General features: G+C 43.3%; 1 protein-coding gene across 5 annotated transcripts in view; it reads left to right on the forward strand.

Annotated features, from left to right (window-relative positions):
• The first annotated feature begins 4,383 nt into the window (after positions 1–4,383).
• The window catches only part of CD2AP (CD2 associated protein), a 138,200-nt gene continuing 123,896 nt past the window's right edge, over positions 4,384–18,687 (forward strand). For 2 of the 5 annotated variants that reach the window (XM_075923390.1, XM_075923391.1), the window contains exon 1: positions 4,387–4,602. In XM_075923390.1, coding sequence (XP_075779505.1) covers positions 4,599–4,602 — 4 coding nt within the window. In that variant the 5' untranslated portion in view covers positions 4,387–4,598. Of the gene's footprint in view, positions 4,603–18,687 lie in introns of all 5 variants that reach the window. The other 3 variants (XM_075923393.1, XM_075923392.1, XM_075923389.1) reach the window with 3 other exon arrangements.

The raw sequence follows: 18,687 nt of genomic DNA on the forward strand, positions 1-18,687 counted from the left end.
TTGCATAAGCAGGGAGCCGCCATTTTTAAAACCCCGCTGGTTCGAACCCCATGCAGCGCGGCTACACGGGGCTCGAACTAGGTAGTTCGGACTAGGCTTCCTATTCCGAACTACCTAGTTCAAGCCCCGTGTAGCCGCGCTGCACGGGGTTCGAACCAGCGGGGTTTTAAAAATGGCGGCTCCCCGCTTATGCAAATGAAGCCCGGGAAATTCAAATCCCGGGCTTCATTTGCAAGTGCGGTATGCCTACATTACCCTCCTAGTTCGAACTAGGAGGGTAGTGTAGACATACCCAATCAGAGTTTGCCTCAGATCCCTTCTAAAACTCATCATATGATTAACTATTATAACACTGGATACTCTTGTCATCCATATAAACATCCACTTCTTTTCTGAATTTTTGCGGGCTTGCGAGGGGGCCTACCTAAGGAAATTATGGCATATGCTATACTTAAAATATGGGAATTCTCCTCCAGTCTCTTGTGGCACAGTTCTAGTACCACTGCATCGGGTGAATTTTGGCCAATTTCATGGTCACAGAATCATAGAGTACTAGAATTGGAAGGGACCATGAAAGGTCATCAAATCCAGTCCCTTGCCCTCACGTCAGGACCAAGCAACATCTAGATCATCCCTGATAAACGTCTATTCAACCTGCTCTTAAATATCTCCAGTGTTGGAGATTGCACAACTTCCTTAGGCAATTTATTCCAATGCTTAATCACCATTACAGTTAGGAAGTTCTTCCTAATGTCCAACCTAAATCTTGCTGCAATTTAAACCCATTGCTTCTTGACCTATCATCAGAGGCCAAGAGAACATATTTTCTCCCTTCTCCTTGTAACACCCTTTTAGATACTTGAAAACTGCTATCATGTCCTCTCTCTGTCTTCTCTTTTCCAAATTAAACAAACCCAGTTCTTTCAGTCTTCCCTAATAGGTCATGTTTTCTAGACCTTTAATCATTTATGTTGCCCTTCTCTGGATCTTCTTCAGTTTCTCCGCAACTTTCTTGAAATGTAGTGCCCAGAGCTGGACACAGTAGTCCAACTGAGGCCTAATCAGTGCAGAGTAGAGCAGAAGAATCACTTCTCGTGTCTTGCTCACAACATTTCTGTTAATGCATCCCAGAATCATGTTTGCTCTTTTTGCAACAGTGTCACACTGTTGACTCACATTTAGCTTGTGGTCCACTATGACCCTTGTATCTCTTTCTGCAGTCCTCCTTCCTAGAGAGTTACTTCCCATTTTCTATGTGCAAAACTTATTGTTCCTTCCGAAGTGGAGGATTTTGCATTTGTCGTTACTGAGCTTCATCCTGTTTACCTCAGACCATTTCTCTAGTATGTCTAGATCATTTTGAATCATGACCTTATTCTCCAACGCACTTTCAACCCCTCCCAGCTTGGTACCATCTGCAAACTTTATAATTATACTCTCTATGCCATCATCTAAATTGTTGATTAAGATATTGAATGGAACCAGTCCCAAAACTGACCCCTGCAGAATCCCACTTGTTATAAGATTTTAAAAAATTGTAATATTTCATGATTTCAGCTATTTTTAAATATGAAATTTCACAGTGTTGTAATTTTGGAGGACCTGACCCAAAAGGAGTTGTTGGAGAGTCACAAGGTTATTGTAGGGAGGGGAGTTGCAGTACTGTGCTGCTGTTGTCAGTGGTGCTGCCTTCAAAGCTGGGCAGCTAGAGGGAGGTGGCTGCTGGCTGGGAGTATGGTATGGTATTGTGCTCTGCTGCCTTCAGAGCTGGACCCTTGATCAGCAGCCACCACTTTCTGGGCATCCGCCTCTGAAGGCAGTGAAGACGAAAGGGTGCCCCCCCCAAATATTCTTGTGATGCCTCTGTAACTCCTTTTTGGGGCAGTTCTCCTAATTTGAGAAACACTGGTCTTCCACTGTGACATTTGTATAGGATACTAGGGGGCTGCGCCCTCTGCTTGCTATGCTCACCTACCCCCCTTTCTCTGGCCGCTTTCGCTTTGCTGAGAGAGCCTGATGCTGATGATGTGATGACATCATTCTGTCGCCCAGCAGAAACATTCTGTCATCCAGCAGGAAAAACTTTTATATAGAGAGAGAGAAAAAAGCAGACAAAACTAAATTTCATGGTGAGAGACCAGATTTCACGGACTGTGACACATTTTTCATGGCTGTGAAGTTGATAGTGACCTAGATATAGGGGACAAAATCTACCCCCAAATATTGTCCCAGGAGATAAAAAAAAATGTGATAGGGCAGATGTCTACTTAACCCAGACTTCTAACTTCACCTTTTATGCTTTTGAATCAATATCTTGTTTATAACCCAAGCAGAAAAACTGACTTCTGGAAACTGTCGACATTCTCATCAGGCTAATTTTGTCCTGAGCCTGGCATAAATGGCTCATTTTGAATCATGCATGAAAGGACGCCTGCAGCAGGAAAGTCTGTGTGCTGTTTTTATTTCAAAGGGTCCTACTGCCTCATATTTCCTAAAGTTCATCAAAACCACACTGGATTTACTTACTTATCCTCCTGGCCTCTAAATCACTATCTTTCTTTAAATCTGTTTAAATTAAAAGAAGTCTGAAAACTCTTTCACTGTCTTTTGATTTCCCACAAAAACTTACAACTCCACCCTGTTTTTATGTACTTCAAAATGCATCTTATTTAAAATATTAACTATAAACTTATAAAGGGGGGGGGGGGCGCTTTGATGCAGCTGAGATTAGTGGAGGTGCCTGAGCCAGACTGTCTTTAGCAGACTGCACTGTTTGATAGAGGGATATTTGAATGCATTCTCCTTTGATATCAGCAAACTATTCTTTCTAGAAACGGGTTTAACGGTTCAGATATGGATCCCAACCCTCAAGCAAATTAGATCATAATTCACCAGTTCTTTCCCTAAAAGGGCATGAATTTCTAAGCAGCCATCTTCAGCAGGGACCTGGTTTAAGATCTTCAAGGGTAAATCCCCAACACAAGAGATAATTATCCACAGCAGGCTAGAACCTACTATCCTGGATGATCACAGGGTCTATCCTTTGCTAGGCTGGCTCTATATCCCTTTAGTTAGTTCAAAGTAGCTCAAACTTCAGTAAGGCACATCTTTTCAGGACTGCTGCCAAAGAAGCAAATATCTATGGGGAGATGTACAGAGGAACTGGGAAATTTGATGATTTTTGTGTGCTTCCTGACCTCGTTTATTTAGTTCTGAAACAGCATTCAGATATATGTCTCTTGTCCTTTGTGTAAACCTAAATAAATAAACCAAATTAATTCCTTGTAAAATTTACTTTATTGATTTACTCCACTGTTTTTCATGAGGTGAGCTAGTGCTACATTGTATTTTTCCACTGGCACTTACAGGGTTATGGTTGTTTTATTGTTTTGCTTTGGGATTCTTGGACCAAGTCTACACTGCAGAATTAGGTTGACATGGACCTATTTCTGTAAACTTCTACACTAAAATGTAGTTCTCACTGATCTAACTTGCCCATTACACCAACATCATAACTCACTTAGGTGGATGTAGCAGTTAGGACAACCCAGTGTCAGTATAGACACTGCACTGTTTACATCTGGACTTTTCAGATGGGTCCTCCTTTAATCAAGTTTTTAGATGCAGACCACTTTACCTCAGAATAATTGGGCTAGATGCTGGAATTGCTTGGCAAAATTGTATGTGGGCTGTTACGCAGGAGGGCAGATGCAATGATCAGAAAATTCTGGCTTTAAAAATCTATGAAAGGGATATATTTTTTTTCAAAGAAATATCATGTGGTTGAAGTGGCAACTATCTAGTAGTAAGCTACTCCCTTCTCACTGTCATATAGGGGAGAGGGTTTGAAAAGAACCTCTGTGTGTAGCTCTCCCATGTTTGCAGATGTGGGAGATCTCCAGTGTGCAGGGATTTTTTGGTGGGGGTGGGAGAGTGTGTATGTGGGGAGAATGTCTCGGGGGCAGAAGGGGATGTGTGTGGATGGGAGGAGGAGAATGTATAGTGTGTGTATGTGTGTCCCCTGAATGTGGATTCAAGGGGGGTATTTGGTGTGTCTGTGGCTCTCTCTCTGAACATGGGTATATATGGAGAACATCTCCCTGTTTTTGTGGGTGTGTATCTCCCATGCGGGTACGTATGTGTGTGTGCTGGCTGAGGGGAGGGGAGAATTTCTCCTTATGAATGTGGAACACTGTGACTGTGTGTGTGTGTGTGGCTCTGTCGGGGGGGGGGGGTAGGGATTCTCCAGCACGTGGCGCTTTCCCCGTGTGGGGGCGGACGTGTGGGGCTCAAGATGGCACGGGGGGGGGGGGCCAGGCGGCTCCCCCCGCCGCTCTCGTGCCGGGCCGGGGCGGTACCCACGTCACGGCCCCTGGCAACAGAGGGCAGAACGCCGCGCGGAGCTCTCGCGGGATGTGCCGCCTCCCCCTCAGCCGGGAGCTGCCGGTGCCAGAGCGGGGCTAGCCCAGGGCCCCGCCGTGTAGCAGCTGCTCCTGCCCCGCGGCCGGCCGGATGGAGCCGCCGTGCCCGGCCTGAGCGCGGCAGCGGCTGGCGGCAGGACACGGCGCGGTGCTGCGGCCCGGGCGGGCGCGTCCAGCATGGGTAAGGGGCGCCGCCCGGCGCGCGCTTTCGCTGGGAAGATCCGTTGGGGGCGGGCCAGCCCCGGGGGCCCCCACCTCATCCTCCCGGGGCGGCCTTGCCACCCCCCAGGCGGGGGGCCGGACAGCGTCTCCCTCCCTTCCTCTGCCCCAGGTGGCCCCTTCTGCCTCAGCCCGACCCTCTGCTCCTCCCCCGGGCTGCCCTGTCTCCCGGGCTGTGCCCCTCGTCTCCATTCCCATCATTGCCCCAGGTATGCGTGGGGGGTGCTGCCTGCCTGCGCCTGCATCCCAGCCCCCTACCCCTGCGGGGCTGGGTAACTATCCCCTTTCTCCACTCTCTTTCCTGGTCTAAGACCAGTCCCTCTCCCCCTATTCCTGGTTACACTTAGCTGGGACTGGGCATTTGTTCCCTTTCTCCTTCCAGCAGCTGCTATAGAGAAGTGGGTTTATGGCAGATCTGCTCTTAAAATGTTGCCCCAGCAACATTAATAAAGGCACTCTAAGCCAGGTGTAGTCAGTAAGGGGGGGGGGGGGGGCTGTGTGTCAAATCTAGACCACCAAGTGCTTTTGAATAGACTATGATTTTTATGTATTTATTATTTTATCTGGACTCTTTGGACCCTGATTATACTTGACCAAGACATTTTAAACTTGACAAAAAATTGTTTACCTCTGAAAAGTCCAGGTAGCACCCTGTATCGGAGAGAAGAGATTGTACTTCTCCCCTCTTATTAATGCACACAGCAATGTGGGTGGGTTCCTGGGTTTTTCACCTCTTGTATCGTTGCTGATGCAAAGTTCATATATGCGTTGTAAGCTCTTCTGGGCAGAGACTGCTATATCTGTCTATGAAACACCATAAGGCAGTGGGACAAGTGACCAGATATTTATGATGAGGGGGAACTATAAGGAATGGAATTGGTGTAATTAAATTACATGTTACTAAATGTGTTGGCAATAGGGGTAGAATGTTAGTGTATAGTAAATAATTAAATCTTTCCCATTGGGAAGACTCTGAAGATTTGTATTGGTTTTTTTTTTTTTGTCTTATGTTAAAGTTTGAAGCTTGGTAGTAGGGAGACAGGGTAAATATTTGAGAGATGGTAACACACCAAATGTTTTGGTGCTTATGAGATCTTTTCCCACTGATGATTACTTTGCTATCATGTAGATAGCCTTCAGAAAACTGCATCTGACGGATGATTAGATCTGTAGTTCTGCAGTTGTACTTTACTGCTGGATTGCTGTGTTGGGGAACATGCTGGGGATGATGTTCATTTTACTGCTTCTGCAGTCTGTTTGGATTTGACATATTAAGCTTAAATACTAATTGGGCTTTAATATGCTTCATTCATAGCTTTTCATTTGCTCAAAGTTGCATTTGATCTATTCAATTACTGTTTTTAACCTCCTCCCACTCACGTTTTTGCCTATTGTACCCTAAAAAGAAATACCTTTTTGTGTGAAAGAGCTTGAGGGGAAAATTTGCTTTGCAGACATAAATTTTGCTGCTTCTAATAAGCTGATTAAACACAATTTAACATCCTAATTGAGTGGTCAATGGGGGGAGAGAGAGCTCAGTGGTTTGAGCAGTGGCCTACTAAACCCAGGGTTGTGAGTTCAATCCTGGTAGAGGCCATTTAGGGATTTGGGGCAAAAATTTGAGAGGGAGTATGGTACTTGATCCTGCTGTGAAGGCAGGGGACTGGACTCAATGACCTTGCAAGGTCCCTTCCAGTTCTAGGAGATGGGCAATCTCCATTAATTTTTATTTTTGTAAAATTTTTTTTTACTCAATTAATTTATAAGGGGGGAAGCTGCAGTGCAGTTATCGCCTGGCCCTGGGAGCTAACCCTGCTGTGTCTCTGCCTTTTAAATGTAGTAAGAATCGCCTGGCTCTTACTACATTTAAGAGGCAGAGGTGCAGCGTCTGGGACCAGGCAGGAGCTGGGACAGCTGAGTCCTGCCTCATGTGTGGTCCTCTGCTTCCCCTGCCCTGCTACGGAGAGGGTGCTGGAAGAGCCACTTGCTGCATCTGATAGAGGCAGCGGAGGGGGAAAGGGAGGAGAAGTGACTAGTCCAGTAGTGATTCAAGTACCTGATAGTCGCTTAGTTTCTGTACTCTCTCTAGAGCCCAGGGATGTATCTCATTTTTCTCAGAGCTAAAATCTAATAACGTTAAAACAAAGCAAGAATAGCTCCAGATTGGAATATTAGAGTTCCTGTACTTCTGGTTAAATGGTGTAATAACCAGGGAGAACAACTGAAGTTGTGACTGTGTCATTTTCATGGAGAAGGATGCTATTTGAAAGACAAAGTTGGTGGCTGCACTTGGAAAAGAACGTAGCCCTTCACCTGAAAGAGAAAGATGGTTGATTTATCTATCAATATTTGTTATGTAGCAGTAAAGTATTAATTGGAAGAAGGAGGCTAAGCTTTGTAAAGGCTAAATGCTGTTCAGATAAATTTTCAGAATCATTAGTCCATTTTAGTTTTAACCCTGTGTTCACTTATTTTTCTTATGTGACGGTAACTTATTGTGCAAATGTGAACAGCTGAAAGTGTTTATATGGGTGTTTCATAATATTTTCATTTAGATTTGTATTTGAAAGAATGGGTGGTAGTCAGTTTTCTAAATCGGATAGTATTCATATTAGGAAACATGTATTTGGTTTCAGTAGAGAAATGATAAAAATAAGAACTCTGTGAAGGGAACACTATAAAAATGTTTACTCTGTCTAAGGTGACAAATGCTAGGCCATACTCTTAGAACAGTCTTTTTTGTAGGCAAAGTACACCCCTCTTATGCTAAACTTTTCTTCAGAAACAAAGAGGAGTCCTGTGGCACATTAGAGACTAACAGATTTATTAGGGCATAAGTTTTTGAGGGTAAAATCCACTTAATCAGATAAATTGGCATGTAAGTTACAGAATCGGGTATATGTAAGGAAGAAGTTGCTTGTGTTAATGAAGCTAATTAAGTCAGGGTGGAAGTGAGTCAGTCATTCACAGCAGTTGATGTGGACATGTGAATATCTATAGAGGCAGAAATTGCTTTTCTAACGAGTTAATCAGTTGAGATCCTTACTCAGTCCTAATGAATTTGCAAATGAATTCCAGTTCATCTGTCTCCATTTGTAGAAGGATGGCTACTTTCAAATCCATTACAGACTGTCCAGGGAAGTTAAAGTGTTCCCCTACAGCCTGGGTTCCCAAACTGGGAAGCGTGCCCCCTGGGGGGGGGGCAGCGTGTGCGACCAAGCCTTCCCACCACCTCCCCCCCCCATCAAGTTTTGCTGACCTGTTCAGTTTCTTTTTAACTTTTTTTTTTGGCTCAAGTTTTGCTGCTGTTTGGGGGGTGGGTGGGTGAGGGTTTTTCAAAAATCAAAAAGGGGGGCATGATGCAAAAAAGTTTGGGAATCACTGCCCTACAGGTTTGTGTTACCATTCCTGATGTCTGATTTGTGTCCATTTATCCTTTGGCAGAGAGACTATCCAGTTTAGCATGACAGAGGGGCATTTCTGGCACTTGATGGCATATATCAAGTCTTTCTGCTCATCAATTAACAATTTTTCTGCATGTTCCATTATCTCCTTTGTTTTCTTTAAATAGTTCAAGTGTATCCTTTGGGGAAGAGACTCTTGCTTTGTGTTCTATAAAGCATTTTCTACATGTATGGTTCCATGTGTAAATGCTTAATATTTGATCAGAAGTGTTCTTACTCTTAAGTGGAAATATACACTGAAATTTGGGCAGATTTTTGTTCACAAAAGACAGTGAGCCTCAAAAGAAACATCCAACCATATAAGCTACATGTTTTTCACTGAAATTCAGTTTTGATATGTTTACATAGTCAAAAGGAATATAAAACTAATTTGAGTGTAAACAAATTGTATTTAACTAATTTATTTTGTAACTTCAGATTGCAACTGTTTTTAATATCTAAAGCTATTCACTATTCAGCATGTTTTTAGAACTGCTTTCTAAATTAAGTCCTGTTTTTCTAGTTTCAAGACTGGTGTATTCACTCTTGTGCATAATGCTCTGCTTCATCATTTGTAATACTTATTACTAATTCTTACCTGCTTCTCAGGTAATGCTGAACTCATGAGCATTGTTTGAGGCTGAGTCAGGGGCCATTGCTATGATTTATTATGTAAGTACAGGCAGTCCCCGACTTATGCGGATCCGACTTATGTTGGATCCGCACTTACGAACAGGGCTTTTCTCGCCCCGGAGCTTGCGGGTGGCAGGACCGCCCAGAGCGCAACGGTCCCGCCACCGCGTCCTCCGGGCCGAGAAAAGCTGCTCCGGGTCTCCTTGTTGTGCTGGGGGGGACTCCCCAGCACAGCAGGGAGACCCGAGCAAAGCCGCAGAGGCGGCGGACCCCGCTGTCCGTGCAGCTTTGCTCCTTTGCCCCGGAGCAAAGCCGCACAGGCGGCGGGGTCCCCCGCCTCTGCGGCTTTGCTTCTGTCTCCCTGCCGGGGCAAAGGAGCAAAGCCACATGGGCAGCGGGGTCCCGCCGCCTGTGCGGCTTTGCTCGGGTCTCCCTGCTGTGCTGGGGGGGACTCCCCCAGCACAGCAGGGAGACAGGAGCAAAGCCGCAAAGGCGGCGGGACCTCTGCGCCTCTGCGGCTTTGTTCGGGTCTTCCTGGTCTGCTGGGGGGAGAGGTGGCGCAGCTAGTGCGCGCCCCTCCCCCAGCAGACCAGGCTTTTGTTGCGGGATGCCTGCGGTAGAGCAGCTGGGGTGCTGCCAGGTTGGTCCTGCGGGGACCTACCCGGCAGTGCCCCAGCTGTTCTGTCCCAGGAGTCCAGATTCAGCCGCTGTTGAAACTGATCAGCGGCTGATTCCAGGAAGCCGGGGGCAGAGCAACTCTGCCTACGGCTTCCTGTAGTCAGGTGCTGATCAGTTTCAGCAGCGGCTGAATCTGGAGCCAGTTCCGACTTGCATACAAATTCAACTTAAGAACAAACCTATAGTCCCTATCTTGTACGTAACCCGGGGACTGCCTGTAGTTTGTTTTAAAAGGCTAATAAAATTTTCAGAATTTATAAATTTTCCTATGACCATTTATATACGGTAAGTGTAAATGCTAGAAACATCAGTACTAGTTAGGAAAAACAACATATGACTTTGAGAGGAAGTTTCAGTCCTGGCTTTCTGGCTGAATTCACTGATGGTTTTATAGCTGTATCAATTTACATGCAAAAAGTATTTTGGTACAGTTTTCTTGTTCTGAATCACTGCAGTCAACAACTGTTGTATTTTACCCCAGAAGTGGCTTGCATTTTAGAGGTGGAACACAGCAGCTGTTAGAGCACAACAATATTTTGGATGCATGTATTTATATATAAATATAGTTGGATTGCTAGCAACAGCTATATAAATAAATGGTTGTGTTGTGGTAGTAGTCAGGATTGAAGCTCAACCGTGCAAAAGGTTTTATAAGAGTGTGTGCAGACATGGTTTTTCTCTAAATAACTTGCAGCCAAAGAACACAAGTGACACAAAGGGTGAGGAAGAAGATAAGTGTCAGTGTGTGTGAGGTAGATTTTATATATGTGTGTACACACAACAAAGATTTTCAAAATACACTTGAACCTCCTAATCTGCATGTTTGTGACCTGGGAACAAATATGGTTAGCACCCTTCCCTCTCCACGTCTGCAGAACAGCTCCGGCTCCCTGCTTTAGGGATGAGCACTGAGCCTTGCGGGCTGAATCCAGGCAATCCACAGACTGGATTCACACTGTGGACTTTACCTTGCGTGTGGAGGAGGAAGCAGCTCTGCACTTTGCTGCTCCCCCTTTTTCCCCAGTGGGAGAATAGTAGTGTAGCAAAGCACATGTCTGGAGGCTCCCCCCCCCCACTCCCATTGGCCACAGATTGCTGCCAGTGGGAGTGGTGGGGGGTGCAGAGCCATGTGTGCACCTGGGAGAGGGTGCCATATAAGCACCTCATGCACACACCCTCTCTCACTCCCTCTCCTCCAGACCCTACCCTATCACTCTCAGTTCGCTCCTGTATCCTCCCTCCCTGACCCCTCACCATCAATAAAAGTTCAAGTACAGTTCATTAAGAAATTATCTTATAACATGTTATTCACGTGCGGTACTCTCTAATGGTTTGTACGTACAAAGCTTTAGTAATAGACTTTGTTTTGCCTTCATTATGTTGAACACCCCTGGTCTAGAAAATTCCATAATCTGGTGTAGCCTGTTTCTCAAGGTTGCTGGATTAAAAGAGGTTCAAGTGTACTTGACATGTTGGCTTAACTGTCCACCATTGAAGTCTGAATTTTACTATTGACTTCAATGAGAGCACAGTTAGGACACCATTGAGAGCTTCTGAAAATTTCCCCTTAAGTATTTTCATATAGCATAGGGGTTCTCAAACGTCATTGCACCTTGACACACTCCCTCTATAACAAGATTATTGCATGATTACTCTCTCTAACCAGATTATTACAATAACAAAATTATTACATGACTCCAGGGCTGGGGACTGATGTTTAAGCCTCAGCCTGCCCAGAATGGCCAAAGCGTGGCCCCCGCCCCCGTGCTGGGGATTGTGGGACAGGAACAGGGCTTGTAACCCGAACCCTATTAACCAGGGCTGAAGTTCTTGGGCTTCATCTTCGGCCACAAGTAGAGGGGCTCAGGCTTTGGCTTTGGCCCTGGACCCTAGCAACTGTAATGGTAAGCCTGGCTACTCGTGATGTAAAGGGATAACCAGTTACCTTATTGCCTTATCAGCATGCTTACCAAGGTAACTGATTAACCAACTCCTAAGGTGGCCAGAGCAGCCCCCTGCCTGTGCCCTGCTGTGGGCAGGAGGTTGCTGCAGCCTGGCTGCACTGGCTCCTCACACCAGTTAATTGTCAAATGTGTAGTTTAACTGGTGAACATACTAAAAGGGATTTTATATCCCTACTTGCATTAAACCCTAGCCCATTAAAACAGGATTGCAACTTTGGGGTCCCGAGGGATGTAAAATCCTGTTTAATTGTTTAACCTATTAAAGGGGAATGGGCAGGCTTGACTGTTCCCCACCCCTCTGTTGACAGGGACTGCTCTGGCTGGCTGGAGCACCTCTGCCTGTGGTGTGCAGGTGGAGAGCTGTTCCAGCCCTCATCAGTTAACCGGAATCGGTACACCAGTCACATTCTTAGTCCCAACCCACAGATTGAGAACTGTTGATGTAACAGGTATGTAAAGTTTGACACCCTCTCCCCCCAATAAAGCACTGAGGTTGAAAGATAATATACTGTGCAAGTGTAAGAATTCCTGATGAGCAGTGTTTTCTTGGTACTTTCCTCCCTTGTTCTATACTCCTTGCTTCTTCGATTTTTATTTAAATTGGGGATTTGTTTATACAGTTCAGAAGACTTAGTGCATCCTAATTTTTGTAATATTTCTTTAGAACATCAGTTCTTTATTTTGAAAACTTTTTAATACTTTTGTTTGAAACAATACTGATTGTTACGCTGAAGCACTGTATTTTAACAATAACGCATTAGTGGTACTATAGTTGTTTTTCTGTGACCTTGGACGGTGCTTGTAAGCTTACTATTTTGGTATTGTTATACTTCAGCTTGAAAAAAGGGCATTTTTCTATACTTACTGGCAATTAAGAATTATTTATTACAGATGTATTTGGTGTGTTGGTTTACAGGTTCAAACAACCATAAATATTTAAAGATCCTGTCCTTGGCCTTTGTCACTTTTATAGCAGACACAAATAGTAGGCTGTTGATTTATAAGGATTTTAAAATTTTGTTACAGGTTGGACCTCCCTGGTCCACCACCCTCAGGACCTGATTGGTCCCAAATGAGAGTATGTGCTGTAGTAGGGGATATCCATGCCCTCATGGTCCCTGCTGCCCCCATGCTAAGGCTCCAGTCTGGCCCTGCTGCTGCTTCATTCCATTCCCAGCCCCCCTGCTACCTTCCTGAGCGGGGCTCCCTGGGCCAGAACTCTCTGGCTGCTGCCTGCTCCACTGCTGCCGGGGCTGGAGCTTCGCCATCGCCACTGGAGCTGGAACTCCTCAATGCATTGCCCTCCCCACCCTTACACAGAACTCTCTGCTAAGTCACTTGCCTCCCCACTGCACTCCTGCCCTGCCGCCAGACCTCCCTATGCCTGGAATCTGTGATCCAGGAACATCCGTGGTCCTGATGGACCATGGATGTTGCTGGACCACAGGGTTCCGGTGTAGGAAGGTAGGTGCAACCTGTACTAGCAATTTTTTTTGAAGGTTAAGTTTTGAACATCAGATTTTGAGTAAAACTTTATCAAATATTCTCTGTGAAAGGGACCAAGTAAAGATAATTTGACTTTAATTGCAATCAGTTTACTTAATTGGATTTTTCTAAAATTTTTAGTGAGACTTCAATCAAAGTTTTACTGCAAAGTTTTTACTTCCTGCATACCTGTTATTGAACTGAATGCAGCCAGGTTCTTTGAGGAATAGTTTTTTACTGACGTGGTTTTTTTTTTGCTCAGTGTTTAGTTTGTTTACTTATCAATAAATCCCCAGAACAAATGAAGCAGTCACTCATCAATTCTGTCTCCCAATTTATACAAATATTGGAGTGCTGTTTAGTAAAATGTGCGGAGAGACCACATATAGGAGTTAGCAAAAGTGCTCACTTGTGGCAGGTGGTCTTTCTTCGAAGGTTTGCTGCCTTCAATTCTGGGAGGCCTGCCAGCAGCCACTACTTTCCAGATGCCCATTTTGGGAGGCAGAGCATTGCAGCTTCTGGATGGGCACTTATCTCTGAAGGTAGCACTGTCAGCAGCAGCAGTGCAGAAGTAAGGAAGATCTTTCTCCTACAGGCTTGTTTTTATTGGTGGGTGTAAAATAATGTGATCACTGGTGTTGAATGACAGGCTGTCACTCACCACAATTTCTTTCACAGTTTAACTATAAGGGGAAAATGTACTGTGGCCTTTGCAAGTAGTTGCTCATGATAGGTGTATCTTTTCAGAGATGGTCACTAAAGTAGTTTTTACTGAATCTATGTTAGAAAAATGTTGCTCGCCATTTCCATTATAGACAAGACTCTAGAATGAATAGGTATATTGAAAAGAGTTTATTGGAAAATGGGATATGGGGAGTCAAATCTGAAGCCTAGTCTATACTGACCCCACTGTCGACCTAATCTTTGTCACTTTAGCTATGCAAATAGTGTAACTGAAGTTGATGTCTTTACTGCATGCAAGATACTGCACTAAGGTCAGTGGGAGCTGCTCTTCCATCATTGCTGGCGACTTGTTTGTTCCTGGTGGAATACCAGAGTTGATGGGAGAGGGCTCAGATACGATAAATCGATGGCCAGTGGATCAGTCACTGCAACATCGATCCCCAGTATAGAGGGGACAAAACCTCAATAATGGAGACTCTAATCTATTATTGGAGAGGTAAGTTATTGGGAGGGAAGTAGGGATGAAACATCTTTTGGGTTTGGGCCTATGGTGAAGGAGGGCAGATGGACTTATTTAGAAGACATACATTTCTGGAATGTGTTTGGGACTCTAACTTGGCAGTGCTGTGAGATGGAGAAAGTGAAGCTATAAAGCTAAGAAGAAGGAGTGGCGATACTTTCCTCATTTGTGCTTTTTATTTTATTTTTTTAATCATCCTCAACCATAAGGCCCTGTTTAGTGCTCTTGTCAGCTTGTCCTGCAGAGAGCAGAACAATGGAATAGAAGAGGTGCATAGGACTGTGTACCTAGAATATGAAGGAAGTGTTTGATGGGACATACCTGTCAGAGATTTTGCATGCCTAAGTAATGCTTAATGCTGCTCTAATGGAACAAGAGACATTGAGACATGTGTAAGCACTTATGTAATCTCATACCTTACATAGAACCACAAAAAGGCAAATCTGAAGCAGTTATCCCCGCTTCACTTATTTGGTAGCATAGTATAGTTCAATGTGAAAGCACTACCTAACAAATTGAAACCTGTTATGGTAGTAGCAGTTGAAATAATGCCAGGAATGAATAGTTAGAGAAACACTTCCACAAAGAACTCTGCTGAGGCCACATCTTCTGACATTCAATTTAGTGGGTCTAGTAAAGACTCTCTAAATCAAATGCTGAGGGTGTCTCCAGTCTGTGCCAATACTCCTCACTGAAGAGGAAGGGAAGCTGACAGGAGTGTTTGCTCCTGACAGTCTACCACTGTGAAGATGGCACCAAACGTGGCTTAAGGTATATTGACTTCAGCTATGTTATTTGTCACTACTGTAGATACAAGTAACACTTAAGATTATTTATCTCAATTATTTTGTCTGTGAATTTGATAGTGTTTTGTGTATAATAAGTTTCTCTTTTAAACAGAGCTGTTTGTTAAATGGGAACTGCATTGTTTTTCTTTTAAAAATAGTTTGACTTTTTGAGAGAGTGAAAACAAATGTGGTGTTTCCCTTCCTTCCTTCCATCCCTCCTTCCGTCCTTCCCATCCAAAAATTTGGTTTTGAGAAAAGGCTTTTTTTTGTCAAAAGCTTTGAATGAAAATTTTGACCCGCCCTACTTCTAAACATGACCAGGGAAACTGGCAAACCCTTAAATACTTAAGAGATTTTTCTAAATCAAATTCTGGAAATGCTATTTAAAGCTTGTTTTATGTCAATATTGAATATTTCTAAAGTATTATTTACAAAGAATTAAAATGGCTTCTCATGAGTTATTAGTACCAGAATAGAAAGGTTACTCATGTAGATATTCTGTCAGATGAAATTGAGAAGATGTTTTGGTGAGAAGTTGATTGTTCTGGGGGTGCCCACACTAGGTGCTTGTAGTGTTTTCATGTGTGTTAGCAGGTGGAGGTAAATATTAACAAATTGCCTTAACCACTCTAACATTTTGCCATGTGTTAAAATGTGCTAGCTAACCAGTGGTAAATATGTACTTTTTTCCTTCTGAAAATGAAACCTAAACCTGTGCTTTTCCTTGTACGCCATCCTTCCCCACTTATAACACCAAAACACAAACCTATTTGTAGGATGTTTGATATATAATTGTTTTTATGCTATAATTTAAATGTCCTTCCATACCCTTCTGTTTTATGGAAAATTATCCTTTGCTTTTGTTAAATAAGTTTTGACATTGAATTTAATTATCCTTTCGTCATAGTGCTTATATAGCTAAATTTCTATTTCCCCTACCTCAGAATCAAAAAATATTTTGGTTTAGGTTGCATATGGTCAGTCTAGCTGCATAGAATTGATTTCCTCTAAAGGAAGTGCTAAGTTTGAAGGCAGAAAAATTGACATCAAAGATAGCAAAAATGATTTTGCAGCTTTTTGGTCCGTATAGTTTTTGAATTGTTTGAATTGCTTCACTTTCCAATACTTTGAGTCTGAGCTTTGTTCGTGTTGGGACAAAGAGAAGCTCAAAATACTTCCAGATTTGTTTAGAAGAGACCAAAAGACTTCCTTTTGTGGTTAACTGAAATATATTGAAGTGCTTTATCTCTAGTATATGTGGGGTCATGCAGAGGTTTAAACATTTAGGCTACGTCTACACTGGCCCCTTTTCCGGAAGGGGCATGTAAATTTCACCAGTCGTCGTAGGGAAATCCGCGGGGGATTTAAATATCCCCCGCGGCATTTAAATAAAAATGTCCGCCGCTTTTTTCCGGCTTTTAAAAAAGCCGGAAAAGAGCGTCTAGACTGGCCCCGATCCTCCGGAAAAAGTGCCCTTTTCCGGAGGGTCTTATTCCTACGCAGGGAGACCCGGCGCAGCTTTTCTCGCCCTGGAGGATGCGGTGGCGGGACCGCTGCGCTCTGGGCGGTCCCGCTGCCCGCGAGCTCCGGGGCGAGAAAAGCCCCGTTCGTAAGTCCGCGTAAGTCGGGGACTGCCTGTATTAATAGCCATCAGGCTCTTACTACATTTAAAAAGCAGAGGTGCAGTGTCTGGGACTGGGTGCGAGATGGGAATCAGCTGATTCCCAGCTTGTGCTCTGTTCCTGCTGCCCCTGTGCCCCTCAGAGACAGTGCTGGGGGGGAACCAGCTCCTGCTCCCCACCCCTTGTTGCCTCTGATAGAGGCAGCAAGGGTGGGAGTAGCGACTAATTGAGGGAAAAGTCAACAAGTCGCTTATATCCCTAGTTTATACTAACTCAGGACCAGCACATTTTCTGACCCGGTAAACATACATGACCACATATCCAAGAACCCTATAAAGCTGATGGGTGACCTCTGCTGTGTTTTTAATAAGCCTGTAGGAACTCGTGTTTATATGTTTTTCATGTAATGCTTTTACCTTATGAATAAATGTACTTCCTAAGTAATAGCTGTGTGGTAACTTGCAAACACTGGCAATAAATTGTCTATAGCTCTTGGAAAGAGAGCTGTGGACAGGCACTGACTGTTAGGCATTTTGTTTTGATGGGGACTTTGAAGTGTAGGAGTCCCTGCTCAGAGAAGAGTTACTGCTTGAAACCTGAGATCTGACTGAGCACTCCTATAGAAGATCATGTTGAGAGAATAAAAGTGCAGTTACCCTGTAACTGTAGCACTTTTTTATTTTTAACAAGGCAATAATTTAAATGATTTTCCTGGAAATTTGGTTGACCTGAGATTTTAAGAAAGTGTCCAAGTCTCCAGTACTACTTTCCTAGGACAAGGAACAATGAAATGATCCAATTGCCTGTTTTTTTTTTTTTAATTTACAGGGTTTTTTTTTATAACTGTATATAGGAGCTTTGTGAATGACTATAAAACTAAAATCCTGTCTGGATGGTGAGGGCCTAAACAGTGGGGGAAAAAACTCGTCTGTGCCCACAAAAGCTTATGGTACCATCTACATGTTTTGTTAGTCTATAAAGTGCTACCAGACCATTTGTGGTTTTTTAAGTTTATCCTATACAGACTAACTCAGCTACCCCCTGAAGCTTCAGAAAGTCATCAGTTCTCCACAAAGCACATATAATTTTGTTCTCTTTTTTTCTATTTGTACTAGTAGCACACTTCACCTGAACTTGTCAGGAGAACTGTGCACATCAAACTAGACATATATAAGATATTTTTTTCTGTTTTTGGTGGGAATGGAAGTGAAAAATCCCCATCTATACTGGTCAGGGAAAGTGGTATGAAGTTTATACTCGAAAGTTGCATTGGTTTATCAAAATATATGATTATAACTTGCCTGGCTTCTGATTTAGTTAAACAGCTGTGTGGATCCTCTAACATCAGGATAAATGTGGGCTTTTTTTGGTTTAGTTTAAGCTATGCTTAACTTCTCAGTAGTGCTGTTTTAACCATGGAGAGCCCATGGTCTGATTGATTATGTTGCAGGCTTCCGGCTTCTGATGCATTCAGTCTCTTGGTTTTTTTTATATCTTTAGATACTGTTTGAAATTGATTTTAGCAATTGTATTTTTTTACATTTTGCCTATTGTAATTTATGTTCATGTTTGTCTTTCTTCACAGTTTTTAAATTCTCAGATTACTTTGCCTCTTAGTTACATTGATGATGTACTGTACTTGCCTTCCTGGTTTCTTTTTTTAAGTAGTATGTGCGCCTCTGAGATTTTTTTTTTCTTATGTAATCACATGCCACTTCTAAAGATATCACTTCCTGTTCGTTAGGCTTTTTGACCTTCTTGACTTGCTGCTTGTCTCATCTTACTGAAATCTCCCTTTCTGAACTTTAGTGTCACTTGTTGTTAACTTACCTCTTTGGGTTTATTGCCTTATTTTGTTTTAGCTTAAATGGATTCCTTACCAATTCACGCTAAATAGAAATAAACCTGTTTTAAACTGACTATCCAGGTTACTATTTGCTTTAGTCAAATTAAATGATTTCTTCTGTCCTTAAACTCTGATGTCTGTACTCAGTTTTTGCACTGATCAAAATAATAAAAAAAAACTTATTTAGCTGAATCAGTACAATCCCCAGTATATATGCAGTTATACTGATAGAAAGGTTGCACTGATTTAACTAAATCTGTTTTTTTTCTACTGATTTTAGTTTAACTGGCACAACTTTCTTATGCAGACAAATCTATAATGTGGAAAGGGCACTGTGAAGTTTTGTTGTACTTGTAGCCTCAATTTTCTTTTCATAACTAGTAA

Source organism: Pelodiscus sinensis, chromosome 3, assembly GCF_049634645.1.
Source record: "Pelodiscus sinensis isolate JC-2024 chromosome 3, ASM4963464v1, whole genome shotgun sequence".
Lineage (NCBI taxonomy): Eukaryota > Metazoa > Chordata > Testudines > Trionychidae > Pelodiscus > Pelodiscus sinensis.